Consider the following 21099-nt stretch of genomic DNA (forward strand, 5'->3'; position numbering starts at 1 on the left):
ACCTCTGTCAGACACATCTAATTGGATAAACACTTCTAACCCTTTTTGGCAAAGGCTGTAGCGTGAACGTACACTACAGCTCATTTTTCTTCATTTTTTTTTTCTTAAACTGAGGGTCATGCACCTTCTGTATGTGCTTAACTTGTATATCCCAAAGTGCTCTTCTGTGTTCATGATCAGTTTGTTCTGGGCTTGAATTCAAGGGCCTGAGATTTATCAAACAAGTTTCAGATGAAGGTCATGCTGTTTGTTGTGATCAGCATGAGCTGTGGGCGTACTGTTTCTTTGTTCCAGTAACAAGAAAAAAGAGTAACTACAAATCACAGATGCCAATAGTCCTGTCTTCCAGCTGAGACAGTGGTTTGGCAACAACCACCATGTATCGAGAGACTTAAAGCATCTTTGAACTGAAGAAATGTTGTTAACAGTAGTCTTGGCTGGAAGATAATAGCTAACACCCTACCTTTCAGGTGGACCTGCTGTATGGCTCAGACTTGCAAGGAAAGGCCTGGATTGCATCTCTCATCCTGCTCCTAAATGTTTTCCAGGATAGGAAAACCCAGGATATTTAACTGGTTATATTATCCATCAGTTTTGGATCAGACACAGGCCTGACTAACAGCGGATGGGCATCTGACAAAGATTGTTAGGAAGAAATAAAGTAATATCCAACCCAAATATTATGTCAGATATATTTGCACAGTTTTAAGTCTGGCACTAAACACTTGCCACTTCGAAGTACAATCTTATTATGAAAGCATTCCCATAAGCATTCCTTTTCAGATAATTTAAGGGAAATGTATCAGAGATACAATTCCTAAAGGCAAATTCCGGTTTTAACCTGGTTTTATTTAGCTCTTCGTGAGTAGAACCTTGTGGCTCAGAAGCTGAATTATCTTTATGGCTTAGTCTAGGGAAATTGATGCAGGTATGCTTACCTTTTCTTTAGAGCATTCATAACAATGTACGTTTTGAATTCTTTTTCCAGAAGTAAACCTCCATCTTTCCTAGTTAATTTCAAATCTTTCTTTCAGTTCTTGCATACAATGATTGTACCTTTTTGCTTTCATTTATGGGAGCTGAACATTCAGCTAAGAAGTTTTTAATGATTACAATAACCATCGTTATCTACTGTACATTATAACATTCAGCTAACTTATATTATTGTTCTAACCAGAAATCGTTAATCACTGCTTCCTATAGATGTTGCTTACCCTGCTCTCTATTTTACGTAGGAAATAATCTGTATTTTTCTGCTGTTGTCTTTCCTGTATTCACGTTTCATGGATATACTGATCAGTCAAAATTACCTTTTAACAAGCCACTGTGCTGTGAGTCAAAAGTATCAAGTATTTACAGATCTTTTTAAAAAGGGTCTTGGGTTTATGGAAAACAGAGAAATTAGGCATTTTTACAGTGGTATTATTTTTGAAACCAGAGAGTAAGGTATCATAGTCCAAGAAACACTGACATCTTTAAAACTGGGCTACAAGTTTGTTAAGACACAATATCCTAAAATGATAATAAGAGAACTTATATGATAAACTACTAAATAACTTCCTAATGGAGTAGTTCAGAAAAAAATCAGTCTTTCTCTTGAACAAGCTCAGATACTTTGTGTCTAGTATGGTTACAATGCAGAGGTGATTGCCAATTAAAAAAACAGGAAGTTCTGCGTAGAATTCTAGATTAGATATATATCAACAATGGTTATTAGACTGAGGAGAGATGTTTTAAAAGTACACACATTAAATTTGCATTCCTTAAATTTCTTCAGTTTCACCTACTGTATTTGATTTTAGATAATGAAGCTTTTACTGAAATACAGCCTCCACATTATTTTTGAGGCTTTATGATGTATGCACAATAGTATACTTGGAGATTATTTTATTTTCTTCAAAAGCTAGGAAGCAACTAGTACAAACTTGACCTACACACCAAAACATTTTTATAGCATCCAAATGCTTCTCAGGTATTTCTTTGTTACTTGCAGGTTATGCATCTTCACAGATTTTTTAAAGTATTTGTGTTTCTTCAATTTTCCTGTAGTTAACAGCTTTAGTATGTGTTGTCTGTGGTATTGCAAGCTGTTGGAATCAACTTTTGCTTTCAGCTAATTTTAAAAGCTTACTTTTTTCCCCAGTAGCATCAATGGCAACATTTTATTTGCATACAGTAGTAAAATGCTTTAACAAACATTGCACATTGTTATGCATAAGTTTGCCATTTTGTTACATAGTTCAGTATATCAGCTCACTTCTCAGGGACAAAATAAAAATAAAATAGAGGTGAATCCTTAGAGCTTAGTTCTATTTATTTTTAAAACACCTACTTGGTTGTGTTTGGGTTTGGGTTGTTTTTTGAGCAAGCCAGAAAGATAAAAACCTTAGTTTTTAAGAAAAAGAGAGAATATTATAAATCGTGTAACAGCATGAGTTGGATTTTTCAGAAAAATACTAACTTCTAAGACTTAAAATCCGAATAGTGACAGCATGGCAACAGTACAAGCAAGCAAAAAAATCTGCAGAAAATTTAACTGAAAAAGCTGCTATCTGTTTTTTGTCTGTCTTGTGGCTTAGTTAATCCATTTTGGCTTCTCATAGTTTTGATAGTTTTCAGCTTGTTTCTTTTCCCTACCAATTTCATACATGCATTTCAAACTAAGTAGGCATTTAATTATACTTCCCCTTTCTGATTTATCTTTTTAATGAATGCATTGTTTGCTGCACATGAATTTTAGTCAGGAAGTTATTAATCTGTTTTGCAGAGAGAGAGGATGTTTGTGTTAATGACCTTATGTCAAAGTTAGACTATGGAAGTCAATGAAGTTGTATTCTGAATTAACTGCAAAGTGAGACCAGCATATCATTCAGTGTCATTTCTGAATTACCTGATTCCGTGTTCTGATTTGAGTGGTTTAGTGGGGTTTTTTTTATTTTCATAGCTTTGCAGAAATTGAGAAAATGTCTGTTGTTAACTAAAGACTTTGCAAACTTTTACTGTTTATGTAACCTATATAAGATTCAAATCATCTCCTTTCTGGGTCAAATGTCATTAGAAAGTGTAATACTCATGTAAGGTTAGTTGGTATTTTCTGCTCCCAGTCTCCTAGCACCCAGTAATTTAAAAGAAAAGAAAGGGGAAAAAAAAAAAAAAAAGGAAAAAGAAAAGGATGAAAGATGAAATAAGATATATGTTAGTAGTGAGTAAAATTAACAGAGTAAAAGTTTGGGTAATTTTAGAAAATGTGACTCTTACCAGTTAGGAAATTGTAACTATTTTTTGCATGCACCAAAAATGGCTAAAATTTAACTAAAGAATTCTGGAGAGCTGTTTGATGCCTAAACTGCCAAAGTTCTACTTGTACATAAAAACCAGCAGATCTAAAATTATTAACCACTGACTACTTACGTTTAATCTTAAGCTCCTGAAAAAGATGTTTTTTCTTTTTTTCATTCTTTAGTTTCATTTTGCAAGTGAATTTCTAACGCTGCTGAAACTGATTAACTCTTGACACATTACCTGTCAGAGTGCCAGAATTAAGAATTTTGCCCACATATTTTACATAAACCACAGTGGTGTACGTAGGTGGATAATCCTGATTCCTAGCACTGAAGGATTAAGTTGGCTTTTATACTTTAATTAAAAGTTTTTTTGTATAACTGAAAAACTCTTAGAGGAATGTTATTTTTATGTCTTCAAAACAATTTTAATCCTATTTCAGGAGCTGAAGGGTCAGTAAAATAATACATTTTGCAGAAAGCTGTGGAACTGTCTTGAAGTATAGGTTTTGATTTACAAGTATTTCCAGAACTTGATCTGCCCGGTATTTGTAATTATAATTGAGAGACAAGTTAAGAATTCTTCTCAGATGAACTGCCTGGATTGCAGGTAGATTTATCAAGTAATAACAAGCTCATCCAGAAGAGTTCAGTGCTACCATGATACCAGAGATGAAATTTTATTCTTTAATACAGTTAATTAGAGTTTCACTGTTGTGTTCAACAGGCTGTCACGAAAGGAGTGATTAGGTCAGATCACTTGAAGAATTACCACCAGAGTTTTAAGTGAAATAGGTTTAATCAGAATTTGTGGAAATGTGAGTTCACTAGATTCAATGGCAAGCTTCATGCCGTTGATTACTACATGAAGTAAATGCACAGAGATAAATCAAGTCAGAGTAGAGTGGGAAACAGTTTATAAAGTTTAAATGTGTAATAGGGTAAAGGAGATCTTTCCATTGAGTCATGACGTTTAGAGCAGATCCCCTTGCTTTCTCAACTCTCACAGAGTTTAGGTGCAGCTGGATCTAATCTTAGTCTCAGACTTGGTCAATGGTTTATGTCTAGAAGGGAAAGAGCTAGAAAGTGGGATAAAGAATAAGGGAAGACCCTTCCACTGAGTCATGAGGTTCAGAGTAGACCCCCTTGCTTTCTAAACTCTTAACAGAGCTTAGGTGCGGCTCGATCTATTCTAAGTCCTGCACTTGGACAACGAATTAGATCAAAAGGGGAGAAAGAGAAGAAAGAAGTTTGTTCACCGTTCAAGATTATCCATAAGATTTTAGCAGAAAATCAATAAAATTTGTTTTAAATCATGAAATTACATAATTACCTTAACTACTTCAAGTTTGCAATATATATTACAGCAAAGGTATACCTACTAAAAGTTTGCCCCTGAGTTCAGTGAAATACTCACGTCTTATTTGTGATCCTCAGCAGGTGAAGAGTTGAGCCTTGAGGAGCAGGGGTATCAGCCCAGGCCCCGTTGCTGACTTTCTGCGATGGTCGATGGTTCCCCTAGTATCACAAGATGTAGTGGTCTGCAAGCTCTGAGTGGCGTCCTGCTCAGGGGGAGATGTGGTCACAGCCTGCTGCAGTCCAGGAGAGCTCAAAGGGTCTCTCACTTTAGGACCATTGTGTATAAGGCTGTGAGATGATTGGCTTTAGTCCTCAGCAAATTTCCATCCTGACCACAACCTGAGTGGGTAATTTTCTCAAAAAAAATTCCAGAAACAGTATCTTGTTTCACTCAATTTCCACTTGGGCTATGATCCAGCAACAGCATCCTGGGGTTGTCAGGAAGTAACTGATTGTTGCCATTCTTCTTCCGTGCTTTGACCAGTCAATGGCAGTTCCAGCACAGGTGGTGCCATTCTGTGCCTTAGTCCAGTAGGAGTGACAGGGACACTCAAAGGGTAATTGGCCACCCAACTCATTACTTAAGGTGTCAAGCTGTAGCTGACGATTCCCAGTATAGACAGAGCCATTCTTTGCCTTAGCCAAGTAAGAGTTGCTGGTGCGGTTAAGTGGTGCTTACGCACCCAACTTACCAGTCAAGGTAGGGAGGTCTTGCCAGCAGCTCCCGAGGCTGTAGAACAGCCCAGAGAAGGGGGAGAGGTGCACTGCCACACAGACATAGGATTGTACACCAGACCATTACAGAAAGTGAAACTTGATATGGGTGACCTACAGACAGAATAGATACAGGTGTCTTCTTTTTTCTCAAGCACTAAAATTCCTGAAGTTATAGAACTGTTTGTTCATCAGGAGAGGAGCCTTTCTGTTGAAAAGTGTACTTTCTGTCTGCCTTGTGTTACTGTATATTTAGATTCATGTCAGGAATGCCTAGAATATTGAACAGATGTTTTTCATGGAAACTTCCTTTTGAAGTAAAATCTCAGTAATTACAGAGTGAATGCTAGTTTATGTTTACTGGAAACGAAATTAAATGCTCCCAACTGATTAAGTTGCTTCTCAAACTAATGCATCGACAGTGGAATTTCTTGTCACATTTCTGAAGTTAACATGGAGTTTTACAGTCTGCACAACAATTCCAATTTAAGTGATCATTAAAACACACTTTATTTAGCTCTTATTTTCTTTTCCAGTGGCTACAATTGTTTTCCAAAGTGCAATGCATCCACGATGTTACCATTAAGATCAACAAATTCTCAGTTGTGTTGAAAGTGACAGGCATGATCTTCAGCCTGTCAGACTGTCGAAACAACACTTCACCATCCAAACCAGCATTCCCATTTGTATAATTTTGATTTTTGTCCTTTATAAAAGATTCTGAGAACTGACAGTGAAGAGTTTAGGTTTCCAATTATCTTCTCAGGCCTTCTATGCTTATGAGGGAAGTTTGTTGGATTTGAAAAGTCTTTCACTGTCCTCAGACAGTAATGTTGTTTTTTCTTAAGGTAATGAAACATTATTTTTGAGTTACATAATTCATATTGAGTTACAATACATATTGTGAATTCAAGCTATTCAGAAAGGGGAAGATTTCATTATTTTCAGTGTCAATTAGCAGGTCTTATGGTATGCTGTTCCTAAGCTAAATTCCACAAGAAATTGGTAGCGGTACTGTTAATATCACCTTCATGAAATTGGTAGTGCATTGTTAGTCCTCTAGCTTCCCTTTGTAATTGTTATTTACAAATAAAATAAAAATGTGAAAATTGTTTTGTTACTTTTCCTCAGTATTTTATTTCAAGATGGAGAAATCAGAGCAAACGTAGATTGTATGATCTTTTTTATGAAGAAGTGAACAGAAAGGATATTTTGTACTTGGTATTTTTGTAGGTATAAGGCTATGCAGAAAGTGGATGGAGTTGCAGATGGCTTCACAGGAAGTGGTCAACAGACAGGCACATCTGTTGAACAAACTGTAATTGCCCAAAGTCAACATCATCAACAGTTTCTAGGTATGAAAGCAGGTTTTATACAGCTGTATAAATGAAATGAACTTCATTATCACTGTGAAGATCAAGTCACACAAATACAATAGTTGCTTCTAAAGTTGCCATGCCCTCTTTGAAATTCCTACACAACAGAATAAAAAGGAACTTAAATTACATGTTCTTTGTTATGAGCTTTATATTTAATATGCATTATATAAGTATAAAAGAAAAAAATTGCAAATTCTATATTTGTGTGATATATTTAATGTTGTATACATCACAGTGTGGTTGCTGGCAGTATTATATTAGATATGCATATTGCAGTTCCTGCAATTGCAGTTGTTTCCTGCATATGCACTACAGTGGATTATATTTCATAAAAGTGAGTGGGGGTGGTGGCATTGCATGACTATTGCAAGTTAACCATCCAGTGGACTGTTTTGAAAATGTGCTGTAGTGTTGTAAGTGGGAAAATTTTATCAAATAGAACCCGAAAGTTAATGTTTAAAAATATCCAAGTTGCAGATTCTGATCCAGTTCAGCATGTATTCTCAGTAATGGAAACAAATAGTAGTTTTTTTACTTGTTCCAGTAAGAATACTCTTTGGCTGTGCTACTGCAGAATGTGTAGGCTTCTTTGCTTGAGATTTTCAAGCACCAAATCCTTTGGCCTAATTTTGCTGTTACTGAACATGGTAACATTAAAATGTTTTGAATCTTCCTTTCCAGGTACCTTTCAGTCCAGCATTTTTCTCTTAAATCAGCTTGTCTCTAGGAACATTTGTGGCAAATAGTAAAAGCACACATTGGCTCTACTTGAAAGTCTATTAAATTTCAAATAAAAATGTATATTGAGTCTACTAAGCACCATCATACCTGGCTACATAGAAACACTTCAGCTGAACTAGAAAAAAAATGTTCAAGGATTAATGTTTCGTACACTGGCACAGATATTTTCCTTCATCCTGCAACATTCTGAAAACATCTGCATTAGCTTTTCTGTATACATGTAGTATGTACGTGCCATCTTTTTAATGTCTTCAAGAATAATTTTGGGGTTTTTTTGATTTGAAAATGCTGGCTGAATTTCTTTACAATTTTATCATACAACAGGTATGAAAAGCTTTTCTCTTTGCACATTATGACCTTTTGGAATTTCTTTCTTTTGTATCATCCTTAAATTTTTTCTTAATCATACTGTAACTGGCATCGTTTACAATAGGCCTTTTTCATTATGTTGTCATGGAAACAGATGCATCTCGAGTACTTCCAGAGTTTGGAGAAGTTGAAATATCTTCACTGCCAGATGGTACTACTTTTGAAGACATCAAATCACTGCAGAGTCTTTATCGAGAGCACTGTGAGGTATTTCCTATAAACCATTTATTTTTTGAAGTTCATGATTTCTAGTGAAGGTCAGTACAGGACAGTCATGCCAAATATATTGCAGCCATGCCAGTGACGTGTGACCTTCCCTCAGGATATTTTGCTTATTTCATTTGAAAGGACATTAGAAATAAGTTTTTCTGGAGGGTCCCCTTTACGTGGGAAAAAAGTTATACATGATAGACAGGGAGAATGAAGTATAATTATGTGTATGTTCACACATGTTTGAGAAAGTAGACTTCAGATTGTACACGCAGATCTTTGGTTTAGTCAATAGGAAATATAAATCAGGTTAAACTATAATATTTTTTTACATTAAAAGCAGTAACTTTTTTCTCATCTTAAAAAAACACTGAGATGTTTCAGCCACATTTGATATTGAACAGTATGTCTTTTAAAATTATTTTTGAAGGTACTTTCAAACCTGTACATTGTGAAAATGAATGAAATGGCAGGTTTCCTTTGGTCTTGCATTAATTATTTTGTTTGGATGAATTCCTCTGATATGTTTACGTAGGCCATACTCATTTCTGGGGGCTTCCATGAATGTGCTCTTCGCCTTTCTCAAGTCTCTGTGCACACCAGGTTATAGTGCTGAATAATTTATGGGTATCAAAGGTATTAAAACAGACATTATTTGTAAGTTGAGAAATGTACAGTTTGCCTTTGCTCCACTGTGTAAAGGAAGAAAAACTATTAGTCTAGTTGGAGTTGGAAGTGGGGGGAAGTTGAGCAGAAGGCAGTTTGTACTTGTGTTTTATTTTCTCAGGCAATACTGGATGTGGTTGTGAATCTTCAATTCAGCTTGATAGAAAAATTGTGGCAAACTTTCTGGCGCTATTCTCCCTCTGCTCCACCTGATGGCACTACTATTACTGAACCAAGGTCAAGAAATGTTTCTCTTCGTTTACTGCTTTTCATGTTAACATAATACAGGTGTCAAATAAAATAAAAAAACTTTCATTAGTTTTACCTGCAGAGCAATAATACAGTTTTTCATATGCTAATTTTTCAAATTAAATTGATATTGTCTGGCCTTTTTTTCTATAGTCTGGGTGTATGCTAAAGTGCAGTCTTGAAACTACTGTGTTGTCCGTATTTTTTTTTCTTTGCTTGGACAACTACAGTAAAGATGTCTTTTCCCTGTATTCTTTCCAGTTCTTTTAGGCCAAAAGGACCATTCATACCTCTGCATAGTTTATGAGCTGTAGCAGAGCTACAGAAGCATTTTTAAAATCCATTTCCCTGTGACAAATGTGTAAAGAAGTTATATTGTGTGTAGTTGAGACATCTATGATGTCTTTATAAAATAATACATTCTAACACCCATTGCAGATTTTTACCTGTGGTAAATGCATTATAATTTATTCATTTGCTACATTTTTTTCACACCAGCAATCTGAGTGAAATAGAAAGTCGACTTCCAAAAGCAAAGCTGATTACTCTGTGCAAGAATGAGTCTATTCTGAAATGGATGTGTAACTGTGACCATGTGATGTACCAGGCTTTAGTGGAGATTCTCATTCCTGATGTCCTTAGACCTATTCCTAGTAAGTTAAACATCTGAAACATTTTGTAAGGATTTTTGTGCATGCATGTGTATGGTGGTGGACTTGTGCCTCACAAGGCAGCTATAGGAATAAGTTTGAAAGTTAGGAAAGTATTGTGTATCATTTATCTTCAGTTTTGTTGTGTAGGGAGTTGTGCTGAGAGTTGATGTATGCTTTGTATTTTAAAAGTAACTGAGGATTTTAGTGCAGTTGGAAGATCTGTTTTTTCAAGGTACAGTTTCATACTAAAGATACTTCTTTCTGTGTGTGTTGTATTTTCAGATTAAAATGTTTTCCTTTTACTCTGGCTCTGGACTACTTGATAGACATAAATCCTGTGGCCCTGAGCCAGTGTGCACTAATGTTAGTCAGTCCTTCCACTAAATTCATTAGTTTTCAGTTTGAACATTTTATATTAATCTTTGATTAGTCTGGGAAAAAAAAAAAGTATATGATCTTTGCGATTCCATTTTTGGACAGTTACTCTTTTGTTCCTTAATCAGTGGCTGCTGAAATCAATTATAATGGCTGTTAAAGTGATGAAAAATCAAGTCAAAATTTTTAGTCCAATTTATTATTTCAGTCTATTGTTCTTTTTGTCATATGTCATGCATGAGAGAATCAGTAACTGTCCAGCCATTCAACCATTACCAGGAGCAGAGCTTTTTTTTCGAAGTTACTTTTACTAGAATCCATTGGAGCTCCAGCAGTGTACTTTTTATGGCTGTTTTTGGTAGAAAATTAATTTATGTGATGACAGTTAACTCCTTTATATATAAAGTATTTATTGCCTGACATATGCTGTGCTAAATAGTACAAGGAAGTAATGTTATCAGCCTGCTATAAGCATCATAACTCCTATATATTATAACCTTTCCACGAAAAAACAGTAGTCACTTTATAGAGTTGAACTAATATTTTTATAATAAAAATATAATATAAATAATTAAAAAAAATAGGGCCTTAAGTAGCTTTGCAGCTAACAAAACTAGTGGTGCTGTGAACACCTCCTTTACTATAGTGACTCCAGCAGTAATAAGCACTGTGTAAGAATGTTTGCAGGTAGTGCCTTGCAGAAACGTATTACTGACTTTTTGCTTGTCAGTGAAATAAAATTAGGTTTTAGTAACTTAGGTATGATGTAAAAAAATTTGGAACTGGAAATGTATAAAGGTCAGCCATTTGCAAAGGCAGTTTTATCTTTTTTTAGGGAAAGAGCAAGTGCTTGGTAATGATTGACATAATTTATTTTTTTAATCAATGTAACAGAATAAAAAAAGAATGTTTTCTCAAATATATGCAGTTATTGACCATTACTTGTATAAATCATTTTGCATTGGGTTTATGTTTGATGTTTTAATTTTCTATCTAATGACAATGCCAGTAGAGAAGATATTAATTTGAGAGTAGTCTATCACAAGCAAATAGGCAAGGATAACCGCACAATAAACCCCACAAGTATAATTACAACACTTCATAGGTTGAATTAAAACTCCCTCTTTCAAAAGCATATTATTTTCTTAAGAAAAAGGGGTGCAGACATGGTTTTTCATCAAACCTGTTTTTTGCCTTGCATTTCTCGTGCTTTTCACTTCTCCTGCACAGCCTGGCAGTCTGTAATGAAGTTTTTATCTGATAGTTCCTTAGCTTGTGGTGTCTTCCTGCCTTGTTTCATAAGATGCATTGGGCATTACCAGTACAGGGTTTCAAGAAAATGGGACACAGTCATTCAGTATTAGTAACTACAGGCATTAGGTCCTTTTCCTGCAACTTCTTTCTTTCTAGAATTACCAGTCATATTTGAATAATTCACATCTACTGTGTTTGACGTTCCTGGTTTGGGGATGATTATCAGACTTCTTGATGCAAACGCATTATCAGATTCCAGAACAAATTCGACTTCTGCCTGTATTTTGTGAACAGTCCAGTGGTTTTCTGCTCAAAAGTCCAACCACTTAGCTACCTTTGGAAGATTGGTGTCTTTAGGACCAGCTAACTAAATGGCTTTTTCTAGTCAGCTTTCCTGTAATGATGCTCCATACAAGTTCTCTCTTCACTGTTCAATATTTAAAATATTACTGTCTTTTGAACTTTTGCTTTTGAATTATCTCCAGCCATTACAGGAGACCAAGTAAAGGCTTAAAATTGTGCTTAATGGTTTACTATGACAGAAACAGAGCTGGGTGAAGTAGACAAATTCATCATCTTCTGTTGGAAAGTAGCAGTTTATAGGAAAGTTTGGACTCTGTAGAGGAACAGGGGTCGTAAATCCTTTCTCAAAGGCATGTTTATGGTTTTTTTTCCTGAATAAATGCAAGGATATCAACAGCAGTTGCTCAAAAAAGGGATAAGCATTTATTTGGAAAGTGCTTGAAGTAAGCATATAATTTTTTAAGGTTTATTGTTTTTCATGTCTAGATTTTGAGTGTTTTTTCTTTTTAGAAAAGTCTCACTGTGCTACTCAGTTGTTTGATACCTATTACTGGAGTAGAAAAAAAAAGACTGTTCAGGAAAAAATTGTTTTATTTTTACCTCTATGTTAAATTTGTCAGCTGAAATATTTAGCACCCACAGAATGAATGAAGAATTGCAGTGTATAAAACAGAAAATGTCCTTTTCCTAAGAAAATAGAAAAGCTGTCCATTTGGTCAAGAATAAGGGCCATAATTATCTCATGTCTTTGGCAACAGAACAGAGCTATTATGTTTTAGAGTGGACTTTTTCCACCTTCACAAGTGACAGAACATACAGTAACAAATTTGCCTGTGAATTAGTTTCTATCAGAGGTGGAGAATTTATGCTAAACATATTTCCACACCATATTACACAATTCCAGGCAGACAAAAATTTAAAGTACTGGAAAGACTGTAAAGCCTTGTTTTTATGAGATTTGCATGTCAGAGGGTTTGCAGCTGAGAATTTGAGCTTTTTAGGTGCTTATCTGAATGAGATTTTCTAATGGTAACTGCCACTGCAACATCAGTGTGTGTGTGTGTGTAGTAACACTTGACTCTCTCAGGCCATTTACTTTGCACCACACTCATCATGTGATTCTGTGAAAGTATTTTCTCATTTTTCTATGGTAGCCAGATGAACTTAAAAGAAGGCTTTGAGGATATTGGTACTTAAGGTTTTGGTAATAGCTAGGTGTGTATTTAAGGATGAAGTATGAGAAAATTCTATATTTAATAAGATATCTCCAAAGTCCATTAGAAATTCATGGTTGTACTATACAATACTGATGCCTGGTTATCTACTTTAGCTGCTTTTTTCTCCAGAACTTAGAATTGCTTTCATTAGCTCCTCTCTCATCTTGGTTAAAGGCCATTCTTAAGATCTGATCTGCTTCTCCGTATTTACTTTTAAAGGAGATGAGCATTACAGTGATGCAAATAATTTTGTAAAATATGGTTGGGTGAAAAAGTAATAAGCATATTAGAATCAAAAAAGCAGTAATATTTTCCTTAAATGTCTTAATTATCATTAATACAGGTTTTACGTTATTCTTTCCACTTAGCATTTTCTTGTTTTATTGGTAAAAAATGTGAGTGAATACATGGTTATTTAGTAAGTGCACAGAAATAGTTTAGAAAGCAGCACAAGTGAGCTAGGTGATTGACAGGATTTTAAAAAAAGGCTTGTTCTTCATGTTGAAACCTTAAGGGGGGAAAACACCTGTTCATCTAACTGTGAGATTTCAGCTAAGTGTCCAAATGTGTGGTCAGTTATACAAATTACTGATATGGATTCTGCTGCTTATCACTGCAAATTTGAAGGCATTAAGAAGATGTCATGAAGAATACATTTTTTGTTTAGTAAATTTACTGTCCTAGTAGAAAACTTTTCTAAAAAAAGGATCATCAGTAATTAAAACAGTAAAAGAACATTTTTTAAAGACAAGTTCTATCAGCATTGATTTTCTTACTCTGCCAGGGTATTCAGCCTTATAAAAGGAATCCAGTCATCTTTACTTGGACTGTTTCCTTCTCATATGTAGCTAAAATATTTTGAAAGTAATTATTATTTCCTCTTTCTAGTTTTTTCCTCTTCATTTTTGTAGTTGCATTCATTCTCTGCAGGTCTTTGGAAACCTGTAGGTTTTTTCTGCCTCCTCCTTTTTGCAGCCATTTGAGTAGATGCTATTATGTCAGTGAGCAAGTGGTAGGTATGGGAAGGTGATGTTTCTACTACTCAGGAGATAATGACTTCCTCTTTTCCAAGTGTAGTTCCTTATGAAAATACTTTCTGTGCTCCTCCTGTGAAAAGTTAGGAAGTATATTTTGAGTAGTGCAGATTGCTGTAGGGGCTTCTTAAATTTCTCTCCAAATCTCAGTCAGCCATTCAGCAGTTCTGTGGGTGGATAGAAAGAAACAGAAGTGCAGATGGATTACACAGCCATTTGAATAATCTCATTTTCTATTAGTGAAACACACTCCTGTATCTTGCTTATTGATGATATCCTTAAGCACTGCATATTGGATTTTGTTATTTAAAACTGAAACAAGCAGTACTATGACATGGCTTAAGGTTACTTTGGGCTTCTTTGAGGAAACTGCAGTATTCCAATAACTGGAATTTTTGCCAGAGCTTTGCTCTTCTAAAGAGGTTCTTGGATGAAATGGAAAGCTGAAAGTTTGTGATGGAAATGTCCATCACAACAACTACTGAAATTGCAGATTTCTTCTATAGGAGTGCCTGAAACTATACTGGTGGTCACAAATGCCTTGAAAGATTGTTAGGTGAGGAAGTCAGAACTGCTTATTATGTGAAAACTGACATAATTATTACAAAATCTATATCCAAATGAGGCACTCCGAACCTAGACTGGATTTGTCTTTTAGTAAGTGCAAGCAGCAGTCCTGAATGTTGAGTACCTAAGTACTGAGGATGCAAAACATTTCAAGACAGGTACATTGCTTTCTTTTCATTCTGTTTTTATTCTTTAATGCACAGGTGCCTTGACCCAAGCCATTCGCAATTTTGCAAAAAGCCTTGAAGGTTGGCTTTCAAATGCCATGAACAATATTCCACAGAGGATGATACAAACCAAGGTAGACAAAGTTGTTGCAGTATTATTCTTGCAATGGCAGACCCAGTGGGCAGTAGCATCTAAAAGCAGTTGCATTTCAACTTTAATGCTAAATTTCATGTTTAGCATCAAGTATCAAATAATGGGAGAGGAAATAACTTTTGTCAAAAAATTGTAAGGAAGAAATCGTTTTATCTGCTACATGGACATAATTCACATACAAGGACTCATTAATAGAGAATATTAAAATGAAGATAAAAGACTCAAATCTGTAGAATTAATCTACAGATAAAAGAGTACAATATTTAAAAATAAATTCCTTTCTTCATAGGTTGCCGCTGTAAGTGCCTTTGCCCAGACTCTGCGAAGATACACATCTCTTAATCACCTGGCTCAAGCAGCTCGTGCTGTGCTTCAAAACACTTCTCAGATCAATCAGATGCTCAATGATCTTAACCGTGTTGATTTTGCCAATGTTCAGGTAAAATGTAGCTTTAAATAACAGGCATTTTTAAATAACAAAAAAAGTGTTATTTCCTCTGTGATTTTGAACTTTATTATTAGCTGTCATTATTCTATCAAGAAAGTGAAGTGAGAACGTTTTTCTGATTCATATATTCAGTGATGCATTGCAACCGTGGCAGCTTACACTTTAGGAAAGTAAGAGCTCAGAACCATTATCTGTTTCCATTTACTGTCTTGAAGTGCACATATTCTTCCAACTTGTATGGAAATATAGAGCAAATACATTCTTAGAATGAGTACCATGAATGATATCTTAGTAATAGCATAAATGATAGCTTAGAATTAGATCTCAGATAGTAGTGTGGCTGCTGAAAGTCTCTAAAAGCTGTTAAATATACAACATTGTTTTCAGTAGAGACTGTTCCAAAGACAGTACCGTTAGTATACTTTTATCTAGTGCCTATGCTTAAATTTACAAGATCTCCTGAGTGATTGGATTAGTACAGATTAGAACTAGTTTCCAGTTAGCTATGGAATATATTTTCACAAAGCTTACTTTGTCCACTTGTTTCTGCTCCTGTGAGGAAATGTATCTTTTTCCTTATGCCCAGCAAAGTGAAATGTTCCAGATTACTGGTAGTTCTATGTTGTGTCTTTTCCTTGTGAATGACTGCTTTAACGTACTTGTTAATAATCTTTAACAAAAGTCAGTCAACAGTACTTGACCAAAGATACAGTATATTAAGTATTGTAATATGTTAACAGAGTCTGTGAATGAGGTGTTAACTTGGCACACGATAGCTAGAGTTTTAAGGGCATGGCTTGCAGTTAGTGAGGCTTCATTTTTGTCTCAGTTGCTGAATTGACCAGCTAACCTTATTTAAACTTGATAACACTGACTAAATCGCTTATTATTGTATGCGGAGTGTGTTTTTACATTGTACTTTAACTAATGTGTTATCTATTGCTGCATATAGTTAGCAAACAAAACAATCCTTTTTTACACAGAAAGTTTTATTTTATAAGATGCTATAACAGAAATTGTCGTTAAGCTTAACTTCTTCAAAACAAAAGGAAACTTACACTTGATTTTTTGCTATTTCTTTTATTACTTTAGCCCCACATATAACTGTTCTTCCTGCTTGCCCTGCCTGTAGTCCCCGAAAAAACAAGTCCTGAATATATCAGTAGAAAAATGAATGAGGAAAGTTGAAGCCTTTTTTGAAAATGAATGTAGAAAACTACTACATACTTGTGCCGTTTCCATTGTTTGTTCTAATTTCTTTATTTGATGTCTGCTTTTAATGTTATGCTTTTCCCACCCATTTGCTTCCAATAGAATTATGATAGACATAGAAATAAAAAGTGTTCCGTGATTTGTCTAGAAAGTGGGTTTTGTCCTTTTCACCCATTGAATTGATTAATTGAGAAAGAATAACATTCTGTGCCTCAGCTTATGTATTGTTAATTCAAAAGTTGCCATGTGCTGTAACAGGAGCAGGCTTCCTGGGTGTGCCAGTGTGATGACAACATGGTTCAGAGACTAGAAACAGATTTCAAGATGACTCTTCAACAGCAGAGCACTCTGGAGCAGTGGGCTGCCTGGCTTGATAATGTAATGATGCAAGCGTTGAAACCATATGAAGGAAGACCCAGCTTTCCTAAAGCAGCACGGCAATTTCTGTTAAAATGGTCTTTCTACAGGTAGTATTTATAAGCTTCTAAAACATTCTAACTATTTTATTATTTTCTGAATTTTTCACTATAGTAAAGTTGACAGATGTAATATCAAACAGTGGCTCGCTAAGTTGCAAAAAACGTGCATTTTTTTTCAGAATACTGTTGTTAACCTTGAACTCAAGGCTAATTGCAAGTCAGCCTTAATTGAGCCTTGTTTATTGTTTTAAAGGCCATGTGCAAATGAATGCAAGTGGCATTTTGTCCTGAGTTAGAAACATAGTGTGAAATTTTGGGGTTGAATAACTCACAATTATTAACCCACTAGACTTACTATGATTTATTAAACCACTGTGGTAGCTATGTTTACTAGAGAAGGAAGACAAAACCTGGTTTTAATGTGTAAAAAGAGCATTAAGCAAGCATTCCATGTTAGCTGCTTATTGAAACAGTTATCAGAGTAAACCTTGTTCTTTGAAAATGACTGTAGCAACTACTTGCTGAAGATACCAGAATTTGTCAATATAATACATACACACAAGCCTATCTTTTTGTAATTTTAAGTTTCAAAGTTTTAAAATCTAGGCAATTAAAACCTTTGTATTGAGAAGGTGGACACAACAGACACTATTTAAGCATTAGTTTGTTTAAAATTGAATAATAATTTTCTTACCATTTTAGTTTTTTATGTTTTCCACAAAGTTTTATTTCAAGTTGGGTTTTATACACACTTAAGTTTGGTAGTTATGCATATATCAAAAGAAAAACTGAAAACAAAACTGTCTGGTCATTTCTTACATAATGTGGTATCCAACAATATCTTTAGAGAAAGGAGAAAAGCAAATGCTTGCCTTTCCTGGACATCTCTTTCTGAGGACACCATACATCAGACATTTGTGGATAATGTTACTTTTGAGAATATTGGTTTTGAGGTGAAATGTCTACATGGATAAGTGTTAAAATGACTGTGACATATAATACATAAATATATATATTTTTCTATTTTTGAATAGCTCAATGGTGATTCGAGATTTAACCTTGCGCAGTGCTGCTAGCTTTGGCTCTTTTCATCTGATCCGCTTGCTTTACGATGAATACATGTTTTACTTAGTAGAACATCGTGTTGCTCAGGCAACAGGAGAGACACCTATTGCAGTTATGGGAGAGGTAAGATAATATGTAAGAGACTAACTAGATTGATAGATTTAGTGGTGAATTCGGATATGTGTCTGCAAATTTTTAAAACATTTATGTGGAGCTGTAGGATTAGGATGTTCTGGAATACAACAATAGATTGGGTTACAAACATATACAACAGTTTCAAACATGTTTCATTGGTTGTCAGGGTACTAAAATCACATTGAATTCTAACAACCAATTATTTCCAAATGAGCTTGCTTCTTTACAGATCTGCATACAGATTCACATCCATAGTTTGAAAAACGTTGATCAATACACAACCTTTTTCCAGTTTTTGACAACTGAGTATTTTATGTGAAAATAAAACAAAAAGAACAGAGGAATAGGAAAGTGTTGTTTACATAGATCTGTTTACATGTATTTGCACACATTTTGAATTCCCACACAAATGTTAACACAAGTGAGCTGAGTACCCCCACTGGCCTGAGGATGGCTGACATGCAGAATTTTGGCTTGTATGCTGTTGTTCACATACATGTAATAAACTCAACGTAGACATACATAGATGTTTGCAACACAGTTAATTTTCATACATGTTTCAAAGATCATTGGGTTAAAAAGCAGAACAAGAGTCTCAATTTATAACCAGGTTTTATACTTATCTTTGGCAAGGCTAAGTTTCTTTCATCCTTCTTTTTTTTTTTTTTTCCCAGTAGTTCATCTAACCTTTCATTTTGAGTGAGGTGGTGAGGAATATCTGAATTGTCGTGAAAGAATGACACTTCAAAAGGGCTGGAAAATTGATGTATTTGAAAATATGTTAGGTAGTTAATGGAACAGATTTGATACATTTTTACACTTGGGAGTCACTGTATCTTCTATGTTACCAATAAATTGCAAGTCATTTTGTGAGTTCATTTGGCATCAGGTATCATACTTCTCTCAAGATACATTCATAAGCTTGTTAAATACTACAAATAGATGCTGTACATTCAAGAGAAATTGGAAATGTCTCAGCTTTATTTGTCAAATGTTTTTATATCACGCGGCATGATGTGTTTCAGAAAACTAAGTAACACTCTTTTTGCTTAGTGACCCACCAGTAGTATATTTGCTTAATCTCTGCCTTATATTTGCAGTAAGGTACTACACAAGTATACAGTTACTACGTTTCTTCTCTTCTAAACTATATTACATTTTATTATTTTTATTATATATATGTTATTATATGTAATAAAAAGATATTACAATTAACAATAATTAACAAATATTGTATATGTTAGGCATAAATGCAGTATTGTTCTTCTAAAAAGTTTATTTAGACTGAAGATGGAGATACTAAGAGGAAGTAAGTAACTCAAAACTTTGGAGGTGAGAGGTACAGAATATAAATAGCAAATACTCATAAAATGCATGTCTTTTTATGTTTCTGTGTGTTCAGTGACTGTGGCTGAAATAAAATCAGGAAGTCTAAGATTACGATATGACAAACACCGTAAGACGGTATAAACTGGTGCTGCAGCTGAGAAAAGCATTCTCAGTTTTTTCTCTTCCTCTTGTCCCAACTTTGAACACTGGTATTGGCAAAATTCTTCTGGAAAAGACTAGTATCATCATTTATAGTTAGAAATGTATTTATCTAAAAAATGTACTTCTTTCATTTGAGATTAATTGATGGCATTTTGCTTTGCCAATTCTTATTTAAGAGAAACTTATAGAATTCAGGGAAGGAAAGAGAGGTAATAAATCTAGCTTTTGAGCAATTTTTTTGAGATTTTTTTTGATGTAAATAGAGAAGTTTACCAGATTGTAAACCCTTTCTCAGCAATGCCTTTCATCTACCTCACAGGTAGATTTGTAACACTGTGACAGACCTTCATTTTTGTTCCAGCCCAATTAAATTTGTCTCTGGAAAATTTAAAAAAAAACCTCTTCGTTTAAATATTGGCAGTTCAGAATGGATATCTGTGATAATGTATGTCTTTACATAACACAGAAATAGCTCACTTCAAGCAACAGAGGCCCTGATGAAGTAATCTTAAAAGAGTTTGTAGTTCCCTTTTTAATTTTTGAGGGTTTACTTAGTGATAATTGTCTTAATAAGCACAAGACTAGGATGGAATGGAAAATTAATTGCTGTACTGTGGATGTGGCTGCAACCAAGATCATGTTTGAATGATAGCCTTAGACCAGTGGAGTGCAGATCTGCTTCATCACAGATAATCAGAAGTTCACATTTGCTTAAGACTGTGTCCAGTTTTTTTATTGTTTATTTTGCAGTTTGGTGATTTAAATGCTGTGTCTCCTGGAAATATGGATAAAGGTGAGCATTTTAATCTCTCCATGTATAATTCTTTATAGAGCTAATGTGTTTCTTTGAGCAAAATAAGTCCTGATGTTTTAAAAATGCAGTAAAACAGAATTTAGAGCTGTACCATGCTTTAAAGTGCACGTATATGTTATATGGATACGTTAATATATTGTATAGATACAATAAGCTATCTGTAATATGCAGTATATAATAAGGACTACAATAGCATAGGTTTGTCTTAAAATAAGAATATATATTTTAAAGATGTTTATTATTCACACCAGAAATATTTCAATATTTACACAGAATTTAGTTGTATACAATAGGATAGAGGGGGGTAACAGCTGTGTGAACAGGGAGAGGAGGATGCTTGTGTATATTTATCTATAGTAAATGTTCTGCTAGGTGAAGAAGGCAGATTTGCATGCAGGTGGTTGTCAGATAACCTGTCAGTGAAGAGGACAGAAGGAAATAGTTCCTTCTTACATTCTTATACATTCTTACACTGACTAGTTGAGTGATTTAGAGTGACTTGACCCCCAATCAGTCAGCTAGTGAGCATAAGAATGTATGTCAAAATTTGGGGTCAGGTCACCCCAAATATCTTCACCTGAGTTTCCCTCTCTGTATCTAAGAGTAACAACTCTTGTTTATCATGTCTTAGACAGGAGAGGTATTTTGCAACATGAAGGTAAGTAACGTTGTTTGTTAGAGATTGTTTTCGAGATTGAAGTTCTTTTTTCCACATACTGAATCACTGGTGTGTAATTCAAGTGATCAAAGCTGAGACTCTGTTTACCTATTTGAGATAATTATTGACTTTTTCCATTAAAATTTTAAATTTTCCATTTGTGCT

The 21099-nt window shown here is 34.7% G+C and overlaps 1 protein-coding gene across 4 annotated transcripts in view; it reads left to right on the forward strand.

Annotated features, from left to right (window-relative positions):
* Window positions 1-21099, forward strand: part of RFX3 (regulatory factor X3) — a 127991-nt gene that overhangs the window by 99861 nt on the left and 7031 nt on the right. For 3 of the 4 annotated variants that reach the window (XM_005241596.4, XM_027792766.2, XM_055790463.1), the window contains 9 exons: window positions 6588-6709; window positions 7938-8050; window positions 8841-8956; window positions 9467-9621; window positions 14575-14672; window positions 14982-15131; window positions 16611-16819; window positions 17806-17959; window positions 20213-20255. In XM_005241596.4, the coding sequence (XP_005241653.1) occupies window positions 6588-6709; window positions 7938-8050; window positions 8841-8956; window positions 9467-9621; window positions 14575-14672; window positions 14982-15131; window positions 16611-16819; window positions 17806-17959; window positions 20213-20255 (1160 nt within the window). The remainder of the gene's footprint in view (window positions 1-6587; window positions 6710-7937; window positions 8051-8840; window positions 8957-9466; window positions 9622-14574; window positions 14673-14981; window positions 15132-16610; window positions 16820-17805; window positions 17960-20212; window positions 20256-21099) is intronic. The other variant, XM_027792767.2, reaches the window with a different exon arrangement.

This window comes from Falco peregrinus, chromosome Z, assembly GCF_023634155.1.
Source record: "Falco peregrinus isolate bFalPer1 chromosome Z, bFalPer1.pri, whole genome shotgun sequence".
Taxonomy (NCBI): Eukaryota; Metazoa; Chordata; class Aves; order Falconiformes; family Falconidae; genus Falco; species Falco peregrinus.